Raw genomic sequence first — 13,341 nt, 5'->3', positions numbered from 1 at the left:
GTACAGAGGTGATGGCAACAGATCCAATTCATGGCTCCTGGAAAATCTTCAATCTGCAAAATGGGTGCTGGAGTTGTTTACTGTCTGTCTTCTGTTGGACAATGTTAGAGCAAGGATTTCTTATTGCCTTGGAGAGCATGGCTTGGCATGAGGGTAACTAATTACTGACAAATGCCTTTTGCAGGGTTGCTACTGTGCTTTCTCTGCATCCAGTTAATCTAGGCACATATGGACATGCCCCTGGATAGCATTCCTTCAGGAACTTACAGCTAATTTCATTAAATATTTACTTAAAATTACTTTTTTTTTCATTTATTACTTTGCAGTGGTTGACTTACAACATTACAAACTGCAAAACAGCTGTAACTTTTGTTATTAAACTACATTAAAGGCAGGGAAAATTAACAGGGCCATTTATTAATATGAGAAGGCAAGTAAAGGAGTACAGGATGGACAGATAAGTGAGGGTACAATGTCACCAGTGGTCTTTACTCTTCCAAGCCATTATATTTCATGTTGTTTAGGTGTAACGTATATTTAGACAGAAGTTAAACTGAAATGCATAGAAACAGTAGCTAATTTATCCTCACTAAAAATATGTGCATCAGTAACTAATCCCATAAAAGCATCTTTTATTTATGCTGGTAATGGCTGAAATATACAGTCTCCAGGTATCGGGACGAGCATATAACAAGGTTATATAATAGTAGTAGAATCACTTCTAAAAGAAGCCTCCTGAGATTTATAACCAGTTTGGTTATTCCCTTTGCAACTTTGGGGAGGTCATTTAACCTTCCCTTGCTTCAGTTTCCTTATCTGGAAAAGGGGCAAATAGTACCTCCCTCATGGGAATTGCTTTTGAAATGAATAAATGTTTACAAAGACCTTGGAGAGCATCATAAGAAAGGACAGGATCTTATTTCTGTCAATAACCTGAAAGGAACAGTTCAAGCCTGGTTAAAGTGGTGGGTTTGCCAGGATCGGCTCCTACTCTGGGATTTATTGTGGTGCTTGTTGTATGGGACTAGTTGTGTGTTTCATATTATCTGTAAGTCTCTGCCCCTGCCCCATATCAATTAAGAAGCCATGACGAGGGAGCTGGGAAGAGGAGCTTCAGATCAGAGGATGAGTTAGTGGCAGTCAAGAAACAGGAATGTGATGCAAGAAAGAAGGGTCCCAGCTGGGAGATAAGATTGAGGTGATATGATGAAAGTCTGACTCTGGTGCATATGCTCACTCCCAATCTACCCTCCCCCGCCCCAGTGGTGCTGTGTATAAAGCTGGAACTCTGGAAAATAAGGAGTCCCTTTTTATCGCCGCCTGTCTGACAAGCTTAAGAACTGGACAGGAAGCCAGTCAGTTCCTACCTGAAGAGCACACATAGAGCAGACAGACTTCAGAGTAAATTTGACACGGATTATTCAAGCTTCCTTAGTTAATGAACGTTTTCTTAAATGTGTGAACATGAATGCAGACTAGGTTCTAGTTCTTTTTCTTTTAAATGGTGAGGAACTTGCTAGTTTTAATAGCATCACTTCAAATTCTACCCTTGCAGTCCATGAAGCTGGTTCCCTGGATAGACTGTGCAGTTACGTGTATTGATGTGTATGTAAATAGCTGTTTCATGGTAAGTGACAAGTGGATGGCAACGGGCTTAGTACTTCACATCTGGTTGTCCTCAACATTGCTTGACTGAGAGTGCTTCATACTCAATTGTAGTGCATCCAATTAGGTCAAGATGACCGAGCAGTTTAAAGTACTGTGTTTCATTCTCCCTTGGTGAGTAGCCACCTCTGAATCTCTGTAGAGTGGCTGTGTCCCTTAAGCAAAATAAGGCTTATAGTTATTACCTCCCTGCTATGCATTGCTGAAGGGGTGGAGGACATAAGTAGTGGTGATGTCTGTAGGGTCCAGAGGAAAGCTACAGAAATGATTGGAGCATTAGAAAACATGGTATCTGAAGATTGGAAGAACTGAAATTATTTAGTTATAGGCTGAGGGAGAGGGAGTGGATAACAAAAGGTTAAATACAAAAAGGGTTGTTACGGAAAGGATGGTGATCAGTTGTTCTCTCTGACCACAGGAGTAGGGGCTTAAATTGCAACAAGGGAGAATTGGGTTAGAAATTGGGAAGAATTTTCTATTGAGGAGGGCACTTAAGCACTGGAACAGAGTGCAAAGAGAGGCTGCGGGATCTCCATCACTGGAAGTTTTTAAGAGCATGTTAGAGAAACACTTGTCTTAGATACTTTAGACAGGGCCAGTCCTGTTCTGGGCAGAGGCAGAGGTGTATTCTTTGGCCTTTGAGGCCCTTCCTGGGTCTATTTTTTGCTGGATGGATTCAGAACTGCTCTACTGTATGTCATCATAACCTCTATACTGCTTACCTACCCTAACGTATTTATCCAGTTATCCTTGTGTTCAAATGGCAGCTTCTGTGGGGAGGAGGATCTAAACAAATTTGGTTTCCTGGTATCACAGGGAAGTTCTGTCTAGCCTTGTTGCACAGTGCAGCAATGCCCAGAGACTTAAAATGCTCAGATTAGTTGCAACAGAGTTTCATTTTATATCCACTAGTATGGAATATGTACAGATAAACAGGCTGGAACTCTCTAGCAGATTGCTAGCTCTACCAGTGTAGGGCTTGGCTGTCTAAAGCCTTCCGTAAAAGATCCTATCCTGGAACTTTCAAGCAGATCTCTCTCATCTGAACTGGGAGTGTTTATTTCTGCCCCCCACATCATTCAAGTTGGAATGATTTGCTCTTTCTCAGCAGTTATGCCAGTCAGTCACCAGAACTGGTCTCACAACACCTGCTGTAGGGCTACAGGTTTTCTAAAGCCTGGTAGGCGAGCAGGGGTTCTTCCAACCCAGAAATATCATTCACAGCCTCTGAATCAGAATTATGCATAATGCAGTGCTTCCCACAAACATAGTTGGCTCCACAATCTGTATCTTGTAATAACTCCTTTACTATTTATATTCCATGGCAAACAACTGAAGTTTGCTAATGTTGCCTAAAATCAGTGGCTACCCCATTTCTGTACCTGCATGTTTCCACTCCCAGCTGTAGATATTTTCTTACAAATAGCTTAATCATTTAGCAGTTTTTTGAGTAACCACTCCCCAGGAAAGAGTTGGATGGGGGTGTGGAGCAGATTATGCCTACCTAGGTGGGTAGGGATGAAATAAGCTGCTCCTGATGAATTATTTTGAGCTAGATCAGAGGGGGAGAGTGGGAGTCTCTTTCTTCTTTGTTGGGCCCTTGATCCCACAATGATGGTATCAAAAGTGCTTAAGCCAGAAAGCTCATATAGAAATAGCTTGCAATTATTAATTTCTATACTGTATTTTAAAGAATGTGATTCCACCCTACAGAGAGAGAAATGTATTTCTTTATGTAGCTGGCCAAATCCTCAGCACAGTTAACAGACACCTAACTTCCTTAGATTTTAATAGGGTTTAAATACTTTGAAGAGGACATGGGCTGTTTCCATGTTATACTTGGTATTTGCAGTACTGTGATGTGGCTTCACTCTGCTTTTGTTGAACAAAACACCATCATAAGTGTGCAATGAAAAGCAGTCTTTGTCTTCTGAGTTTGCCCTAGTATCAAACATGCATTAGTAGCATTTGAGATTCATAAATGCTGTTAATCCTGCTCCAATTCATCTTCACTTACTTTGCAGTAGTGACAGCCTTTAAAAATACTATTCTTCCTCTGCTTCCCCCTTACCCTCCTGAGTACTCTTTTCTTCTCAGGAGCAGCAGCCTGAAAGTAACCTGACCTACCTGTCCTTTTCCCAGCACTGGAACAGCTTCGGGAAGTATGTGCCTACCCCTGTAAGGGCACTTCTGCTCTCATATTGCTGAATAGCAGCAGATTAACATGCATTCAGTGTTGGCTATGTCCATACTGACGTATACAATGACCCCAACCATACCCCTGTGTTCATTGTTTGGGCTATTCCCCAGATTGAAAATATTTGCCACCTTGACCCTGGTATGCGGATGAAGGATGGTTGCTTTGCATACTGCAGCAGTCAGCAAGTGCTGTGGCTAATGAGGGCATTCCACTGAACCTCACTTCTATTTTTCTCATGACTAGCACAAGTACCAAAAGCCTGGCCCTTGCAGTGCCCAGTAGCTGCCATCAGGCAGAGAGAGACATGAGTTTTGACTATAGGTGGATTACCACAGGGCCAGCTGGGCCTGGGCCCAGAAGCCCCTGCCAAACAGTGGTTCCTGGATGCCTGTAGGGTGGGCACAGGGGAAAGGGAGCAGCTTGGCGTGGATGAGCGGCTGTGCGCAACATGGCAGGCCATGGCTGCAGGGTACTGGGTGGGGTGCAGGGCACAACTGCACTGGAGCCCTGGGAACAGCTGGAGCTGCTGGCGGTAAGGAGCAGAGCCGGGCACAATGCCTTGCCAGAACCTGCTGGCGATGGGGCGGCTGCAGTGCAGCCAGGTCCCAGCTCAGCAGGGCTGCAATCTGCTGCAGTTTGCTGGGTGCCACTGCGGTCAGACTAAGCTGCAACAGGGTGAGGGAGCTTGGTCCATGCTACATGTGCCTGGTAGGCAGTGGCTTTGCACCCCCGGTGCCACCTGGCCATGGGCTGATGTTGTGTGGGGTCCTGTGTAACCGGCAGGTAGGGGCAGCCACAGCTAGTGCCCTGGGCCTGGAGGGCAGCATGTCCTGCTCTGGTTGCTGCTCCTGCTGTGCCGGCTAGGGACGGAGCCTGCAGCTGTGGGTGCAGGTGGGGGAGGGCTGGGCGCAGGGACCCATTGAAACTTAATCCACCTCTGGTTTTGACACACACTTGGCACATCCTATCCTCATACCAGTAGATACCAGGCTAGCTAGCTTAAAGCTAGTTTAGGGACATCTACTTTGCTCCACAAGATTTAGACTGAAGCTACAGCAGAGATACCTGTAGGCTGAAATGCCACAGCTGGAGATCAAACAGAACTGGACACTGCATCACCTGAAGATCAATAGCAACAGGGGAAGTGATGGGAAACTGAAAGTCCTGTTTACACTGATAGGCAGTTGCAGATGCTCCTCACCAGTCAGGGTCAAGTCTAATGCTTGTAACCTTGCTTGCTAAGATGAGGGAAAATCAGTCTCAGCTTTCACAGCATAAACTGGTCAGGAAATAAATTATATTTTTTTCCTATGAGCCCTGAACAGTTGGCAAAGTGCCTTGCTGGGAGTGGGGTTGATGGATTTTTGTTTTCCTTTGAAGCTCAAGTTACTGCCTTCATGTTGGCTGAGGAACAGAGGTCCTGCAGGTTCGGACTGTGGTAACAAGGGATTGGTTAATATGGAGGTTAATGATCTCACAAGGTCCCTTCAGGCCCTAAACTTGTGTGAATCTGTGACTCTTGACCTGGCTCATAACTGCTTATATGCCTGTAATACCAGACAGTGCCAGGTTGCTTATCATCAGGAAAAGGTTCTAGTTCTGATGGACCATGGTAAACCCTGTAAGTGTGTACAAGGCAATGCTGTACAAACTGGTCTGAGCTATCTCTGCATGAACTATCTTGCCTATTGGAAGCAGTAACACTATCTAAGCATGATCCCCTGACAGTCTAAGATGCCCTTTTTCTTAAAAGACTAGTCTAGTTCTCATACTGCTACATGGCACTGCACTGTCCTATCCTGGCTAGCAGTCCCTGCTCTCAGTTACGCTGGTGCAAAGATGGAGCAACTTTATTGATTCTTTTGTTCCTGATATGCAATTTGCTTCACAGGTGCAGGGTCTAGTGTTAAAGGCCTTGTATATTTCAGCCTACTCATTCATGACCACACAATACTGTAAACAGTAAAATTTAAAGGTGAGTATTAGATAATAGGATCTAGGATGCTCTTAAGGGTGTGGAGTAGTGAGAATAAAATGTAACCCGCTGGTCAAGCAAGGGACGGACATGGCTTTTGGCTTTAGCCAGTGTAGAATGTGGCCCCATGGGCCATATGCCTTGCAATTTCCTCTCTTTCTCTGTGCTTCATCATGGAAGATGGGTTTAAAGTGTTTTTTCCTTCTGTAAGTATTTATATTCTGTCTCAAATCCAACATTATCAAGACTAATGTGGCTGTAGGTAATGTAGATTTACACATGCAACCACCGTAGGGAATATACCAGTGTTTCTGCAACACTTAAGAGCTATCAGTTCTCTAGATTCATCTTCATTAACCACACTGAGAACATTGGGGCTGATGGAATCATTCTTAGGAAGAGAGACAGTAATGTTTGTGTACGGTCAGTAAGTGCTGAAATGCAATTTAATGTATGCGAGGGAAGACTCCTTCAGTGCAATGTGTAAAGCTAGAGTCAAGCGGGACAGCTTTTAATGTGCTTTCTGGTAATTTGAGAGAGAACTTCGTTAAGAATTGAATCAGACTAAGGGAGCCAACCGTGATAAATAACCAACAGTAAGTCCAGTGAAGACCTTTCCAAATGAATAGAATGAAGCTCTGCAACAGTGCACCTTCTCCTGAACTGCACCATTCATAAGGAAAGTGCAGTCTTTTGCTTGAAATTGAGGATTATAGTGTCAGTGTTGATGTACAGACTCCCCCCACCCCAGCATGTGATGATGCTGGAAGTTTGTGCTGGAAAAAACTTCATAAAGGTTCAAATAAACTCCAGCTTTATCCAGACTGACTAGATCCTGGACTTTCAGAAGAATTTCTCTGTCATTACCTGTCCTTCAGTCCTTGTTGAATAGGCATTACCCCATGCTGTTATAAACATGATTCTCTGCAGCAGCTTCTCTTCCTTATAGCATTCTTCTTGTAACCACCCATCTCCTTTTTACATCTGAGATTATTCTTCAGACAAGTGAAATTGCCCTATGGCTGATCCTTTTCCCATCTGTTGCCCTCTGTTCCCCGCTCCAGTCCTAAGTCTTTCTCCTGCTCTGTGCCTTACATGAAAAGATCCAGTGCAGTAGGCCATCTAACCCAAGTTCTTCACTTGTTCCCTGAGGGGGAAATGTAAAGGTCCATGATCAATTGCTCTGCAGGCTGTGGGGCAGCATAAGGCTGCAGCTGCAATTGAAACCAGTATGATAAGACTTTAATCAAAGAAGAGTGGCCAGATGGAAGGTCAGTCATTGGTGAGGAAGGGTTTTTGGAAGTGAGCCCAGTATTTTATGGGTTTGTTTTTAATTCTGTAGCAGCACTCTTGGGCATGGATGAGTGACAGGGCATTCTCACAGTTCACCTCAGGATGTTTAACTCTTGTGTTTATAGCCCTTGGATAAATGCTGAAGAGGCTGCTTCACTCTCCTTGGCAGCATGTGAGGTGAAATCCAGATATATAGATATGTAAATGTAGTTAGTGAGCCCAGGAAAATATATTGAGCCATATGTTTTCCTCTGAAGTACTTGAGGTTTAAAGTATTTGCTTATCAATAACTCCGTAACCACTTGGAAAGGAACAAGATCTGCCACTCACTGTATTCAAGTGTTTGGATGACTCCAGAGGTCTTGAAAATAAGCCACAAATGAGGGTTGTTGGTTGTAGCTGTGTTGGTCTAAGGACATAGGCAGACAAGATTCTTTGGGTAATGTAATATCATTTATCCAATAAAAAATTAGATAAAAAGATTAGATCTTTTATTAAATAAAAGGAATCACATTTACCCAAAGCCACAAATGAAGATTTGAGAAGCCTGGGGCATGAAGATATCAAATGTGAGAGATTATCTGAAGAGACAATGTGCTATTGGGTTAGATAACCTTGCCAGAAGGTACATCATGTATTGCATCGTTTCGTTCTCATGCCTATACTGCCCCTTGCTGACAAACTCTGTGCTGAAATAGAGAGAAGTTTTGGGAGAATCAAAGTCAGAGAAATAAAAACTCATTTACTTCAAAGAGTAGGTGTGTACTAGAAGAATAGATGGCTTGCTCATTTAAGGTGCAATCCATTGCTGATCTTTTCTTTACTGAAGGCCCAGTCTTGCAGTTTGTAGACAAGAAGTTGTTTTGGCTATTCACTGGAGCTGGAATTGGTGGTTTAATGTGAACAAGCACCACTGTGTTGCCAACTTGCTCTTGGGCTATTACATTGTGGCCCTCTCATCATTACAGTGGGCTGTTCTAACTAACTAGTCTTCAGTCTGGTGCAGTAGTATGTGAATGCTATTGGAACTGTAACGAGATCAACATAGGTTACAAATGCTCTGGTGAGTAAAACCAGACTTGTCTCTTTCTTAGTGATTTATCTGTCAACTGATTCATTGTCTTGTATTGGGTTACTTGTTTTCTTGTTTCCCCTGTTGGACTGTAAGATGATGCACCTAAGACACTACTGCAAACAAACAGCCATTAGATTTCATTCAGCACCTGCTCAGGTAAAGCACTTTACCAAGTTAGATAATGTTAGTACATGTAGCCTCAAAATCCACTGAACAGTACTTAAATGTTGTTATGCCTTATATAAGGAAGTGGAGGGACAGCCAGGAAATGATTTGTGGAAGCAAGGATAGGACCCAGATGTTCCCACTGCTGATCATGTGCTTTAATGACAAGCCCATCCACCTCCAAGGAAGAGTGGCCTAGTGGACAGAGCACTGATTGGAGCTCTTTAAATTTCGAGTTTTATTGCCAGCTCTGCTGGTAAACATTGGGCAAATCAGTTCTCTGTGCCTCAGTTTCTTTACCTGTAAAATGAATATAATGATGCCTACTTGAATTAAGTGCTTGAGATCTACTGATGGTATTGCCTGTACAAGAACTATCTATTACATGTTTAGATACGAGAACCTGACCATGCAAGCATTGTGTCTTTGTGCTGGCTTGGATTTCACTGGGAATTCCAGGTGAGGGTGATTTTGTAGGTTCAAGGACAATAGATTAACATATGAGTATTAAATGATGGTGAGAACCCTGGCCTGGAGGGTGAAATAAGGATAGTAGCAACCGGGACAACAATTAGCATGAAGAATCCCTTGATTGTTGATATAGTGCCCCAGAACTGACCAAGCATCCCACACACTTAGGAGCCTCAGCCTCCAGTATTAATTGCCACTCTACAGCCCCAGAGTGAGAAAAGAAGCAAGCAATGAGCAAAGCAAGGTTGATGGAGAGGTGCAAAGAGACTCAGTGTTTGGCTAGCTGGTTTGTTCCTTATGACCCCAAGTCCCAAGCCTTGTTTCTCCTTGTGGCACTTAATGACACTTATAATCCTGATCTACACCTCGGATCTGCCTCCTCTTCTCATCTTTAAGTATCCACAAGCGATTGCAGTGATGGGGACGGAACAAAGGCAGGGGGCTAGGGACCAGGGGGCAAATCCTGCAGTCCTGACTGCATGTGCCACTGCAGCAAAGGGCTAGATGCCAGGCAAGGAGATCATCTAGATGGTGCCTGTGCAACAACCCCCTTAGCCCTGCAGCTCCTGGCTCAGCTGGGAGACGAGCAAAGGCCACGCGAGTCGCTGCCGTCTGCTCCTCGGCGTGACAGCGCCTCCCTGGCGCGGGTAGCTCCGTGGGAGTCGAGGGGTGGGGGGACAGGCCTAGAGAGAGAGGCTGCCAGGCTCCTCCTGCCAGGCCAGTCCCCTCCCCCGCCGGGAACTCCCCCTGCAGTGCCGCAGCCCGGCTCACGGTGGAGCTGCCCCCTCTCTTCAGCCCCCAACTTGCAACAACTCCGGGACGGGATTGCAGGGGGAAGCTGGAGCTTCGCACCAGACTTGTTGATCGCCGGTACGAGGCGGCCGAGGGAAGTCCCGGAGCTCGCCTTCGTGCCGGGGGGAGGGGGGAGGAAAAAACCAGCTGTGGCTCCGTGCTCCCGTGTAGCCGGGGGCGGAGGAGCGAGCCGGGCTGACGAAGGCCGCGGGGAGCTTCTTGCTAAAGGGCGCCGGGAAAATTGTGCAGCTTCCAGGCGCCGGGGCCCGGGTCGGCTTCGCTTCCCTTCCTCCTCCGCCCGCCCCTGTCTCCGGGGGTCTTGGACAGCCTGGGATTTGATTGCGAGCTTTCCGCATAAGGCTTCACCGGCGAGATGCACGGCGGCGGCTCCCCGGCGCTCGCCCCGCCGGCCGATGCATGATGCGGCCCCCGGCTTGGCGCTGAGGGCCCGGCTCTGCGTCCGCCGCGATCCCGGAGGAGGAGGGAGGTAGGTAGCGGAGCCAGCCGCGGGGCCTCGGCTTCCCGGAGGGCAGGGCAGGGCAGGGCAGGGCAGGGCAGGGCTCCAGCCACGATCGCGGCGGCTCCGGCGTCTGCTCGCAGGCACAGCCCCGAGCTGCGGGGTGGGGTGTCCCTACATGGGGAGATCTTGATCCCTCCCTTCCCCGCAGATGGCGCGGGGCCGGGCACGGAGGAAGCCGCTCCCCGTGCGCGCCGGCCCGGATCCTAAGCCATCTTGTGCAAGCAACAGTGCCGGGGCCCGCTGCGAGCCGGTCCTGCCGGCGGGGAAGGCAATGGGCCCGGGAGCCAGAGGAGCCCGGACGTGTTGAACGCGCGGGGAAAGTGCCTGGAAACACGGCCGATCCCCCGCAGCCATGCCCGCGGGGAACTTCACGGCCCCGCCCCCAGTGACAAGAAGCAGCCGCAGGAGAGATGCTGCCTGAGTGCAGCGGCTGCTCTGCCCCGGGGGGCGGGAATGGGGGGGGCTTCCCCCCGGGGCCTGCTCGCAGCCGGCTCTCCCGGCGATCTCGTGCAGGACGGGGCAAGTGGCGTGGCACCGCGTCAGTCCTGGCCGGCCCTGACGTCTTGGCGTTACATTTAGAAGGAGGTAACGGTTAAGAAGGGGTGAGTGCAGCCCGGCTGGTCCCTGCGGGGCAGATCCGTGCTAAGCCCCGCACAGTCTGCCCCCGCCCCCGCCGGCTCCCGGCGTCTTAGCCCTTTTCCAGCCGAAGCAAAACGGTCCGGGCCGGAGGGGAGAGGCCATCGTGGCGCCAAGGCCGCCTCCAGCCCGGGGAGCCGCGCTCCGGATGTGAACCGCGGCTGCTGCCTGCTACGGTGTCTTCGGCAGCACGTAGTCCCGTGGGTGCGCATCCAGCGAGCATGCCGGTGGCACTGGGCATGCCCTGGCTCTTGGGGTCTGGGCAGAGGCCAGCGCCCGTGTGCATCGAGCAGGGAAAGGGAGGCGTGAGGATCTAGCACCTCTGGACGCCAGCCCCGTCCCCTCGGGGAGCCTGCCCTCCCGCGCTTCCCTAACAGGCTGCTTTCTCCCTCCCTTCAAGCCTCTAGATCGCGAAGCCCTCGCGTTGCAATGGGAGCAGCCATGGAGCCGGCCAGCCCGGGCTAAGGCAGCGCCAGCGGCCCCGCTCCGCGGAGCCCAGGGCCCGCGAGCACGTGTTCAGCACCCCCGGCGTGGACAGCGCCGGGGCCCTCCGCCGGGGAGCGGCCGGCAGCGAGCGGCTCCCGCGGGCTGGGCCCGCTTCAGCACCAGGAGGCCGGACAGCGCCCGACGCTCTCCCGCAGCCGGGCGCAAAGCAGATTACACGAGCTATTTGTTCGTCTGATTAATGGATAAAGCCGCCGGCTCGGCCTGAAGGAGGCTCTGCTTACTGTGTAGGTCACCCGCGGCCCCACGCACAGCAGCAGGAGCAGGAAAATGACCCATGGCTTGGTTTCTCTCTTGCAGCTCTTCAGCATGGAGGGGAAGGAGAACAGGTGAAGCGACCCGGCTCTGAAGAGTGAGCACCCTGCCCAGCCGCCCCTCGAAACCCGCCCCCGTAGAGCCTTAGGGAGACAGAAATGCCTGCGGGGATGAATAAGCATGGATCTCGGTCTACTACCTCTTTGCCTCCAGACCCCATGGAGATCGTTCGGAGCAAGGCCTGCTCCCGCAGGGTCAAGCTGAATGTGGGGGGTCTAGCACATGAAGTTTTATGGAGAACCCTGGACAGGTTACCACGGACCAGACTGGGTAAGCTCAGAGACTGCAACACTCATGAATCCCTCATGGAAATATGTGATGACTATAACCTGGAGGAGAATGAGTATTTCTTTGACAGGCACCCTGGGGCATTTACTTCAATCTTGAACTTCTACCGCACGGGCAAGTTGCACATGATGGAGGAGATGTGCGCTTTGTCCTTCAGCCAAGAACTGGACTATTGGGGGATCGATGAGATCTATCTGGAGTCATGCTGCCAGGCAAGATACCACCAGAAGAAAGAGCAAATGAATGAGGAGCTGAAGAGAGAAGCTGAGACACTGAGGGAAAGGGAGGGAGAGGAGTTTGATAACACCTGCTGCGCCGACAAAAGGAAAAAACTCTGGGATCTTCTAGAGAAACCCAACTCTTCAGTAGCGGCCAAGGTAACCTTCTGAGTCACTGTTCTGTTTTTGCTGGTCACAGGTCTTGTAGAAGAGGTAGTTAGCTGCAAGAGGCTCTCAAGCAAACTGGGGGGCACTGTGCAGACATACCTATTTTTCAGTCTGGTACTACTGCCCCTCACCCAAGTGTCTGGGGGCTTTCCATGTAAAATTGATTAGTGATAGAGCAGTTCTTTGTGGCCTTCATTGGGTCCCTAGCTCTTCTCCCTCTCTGGGTTTGATCCCCCACTTCATGTGTAAATGTTACTCTGTACTCCACACACTTCTACATTGCTCATATGGAACAGGGTAAGGAACATGCATGCATGCACACACTCACACGCACATCTCTATATATTTTAATAATAGATTCAAGAGCTGAGGAAGAGCAAAAAATGATTGAATGGATTCTAATGCTGGAGTACGTGAAATGATGAACACCAGAATTGCAACCATGTTAATTTAACCTTCACATGGCTTGTTTTACCCAACTTTTGCCATTTTTTCCTGAGTTTAAAATGTGCATGCTGCTATGACAATGCCTTACAACAAGACCAGATGAACAGATGTCCATCTGGGGCTCAAAATGTTCATGTTCTCCGTGAAGTTTACTGTGAGTTATGGTAGGTTTAATTGAACTAATAGAAATGAAAGCAAGTCTCGCAGGGTACAGTTATTAGAAATCATTTCTAACTACCTCGTCTTAAGTAGTGATGCTGCACTAATAAAATCTGTCGTCTAAGGCTTATCTTAACATTTCAAGGTAAAATATGACTTCTGAGAGTCTCTTGCAAACTTTCACTCTTCAGATCTTCTAAAAACTATGATCTGGCACTGTCTTTTACCTGCTTCCAGCATATTTCACTTCCTGCCTCTGTATAATACTATTGATGGTCCAGTAGTTGAAGTCTGGGTTTGAATTTGTTACACTTTGAATTCAGTACTTGTATTTGTATACTTTCAAAGATCACAGTGCTGAGAAACTGGTGTCATAGTTGACAGCTAATTAGGTGCTTCACTTAAGGAGCACCCTTGCAGTTGAACATTTCTGTTGGTGATGAAACATCA

General features: G+C 48.2%; 1 protein-coding gene across 1 annotated transcript in view; it reads left to right on the top strand.

Moving 5' to 3' along the window:
- Positions 1-11,709: 11,709 nt before the first annotated feature.
- KCNB1 (potassium voltage-gated channel subfamily B member 1) overlaps positions 11,710-13,341 on the top strand; it is a 206,244-nt gene continuing 204,612 nt past the window's right edge. Inside the window, exon 1 of the mRNA XM_090064707.1 lies at positions 11,710-12,276. Coding sequence (XP_089920833.1) covers positions 11,710-12,276 — 567 coding nt within the window. The remainder of the gene's footprint in view (positions 12,277-13,341) is intronic.

Source organism: Crocodylus siamensis, chromosome 10, assembly GCF_052110815.1.
Source record: "Crocodylus siamensis isolate JL-2025a chromosome 10, ASM5211081v1, whole genome shotgun sequence".
NCBI lineage: Eukaryota > Metazoa > Chordata > Crocodylia > Crocodylidae > Crocodylus > Crocodylus siamensis.
This window is presented reverse-complemented; position numbering and strand designations above follow the sequence as displayed.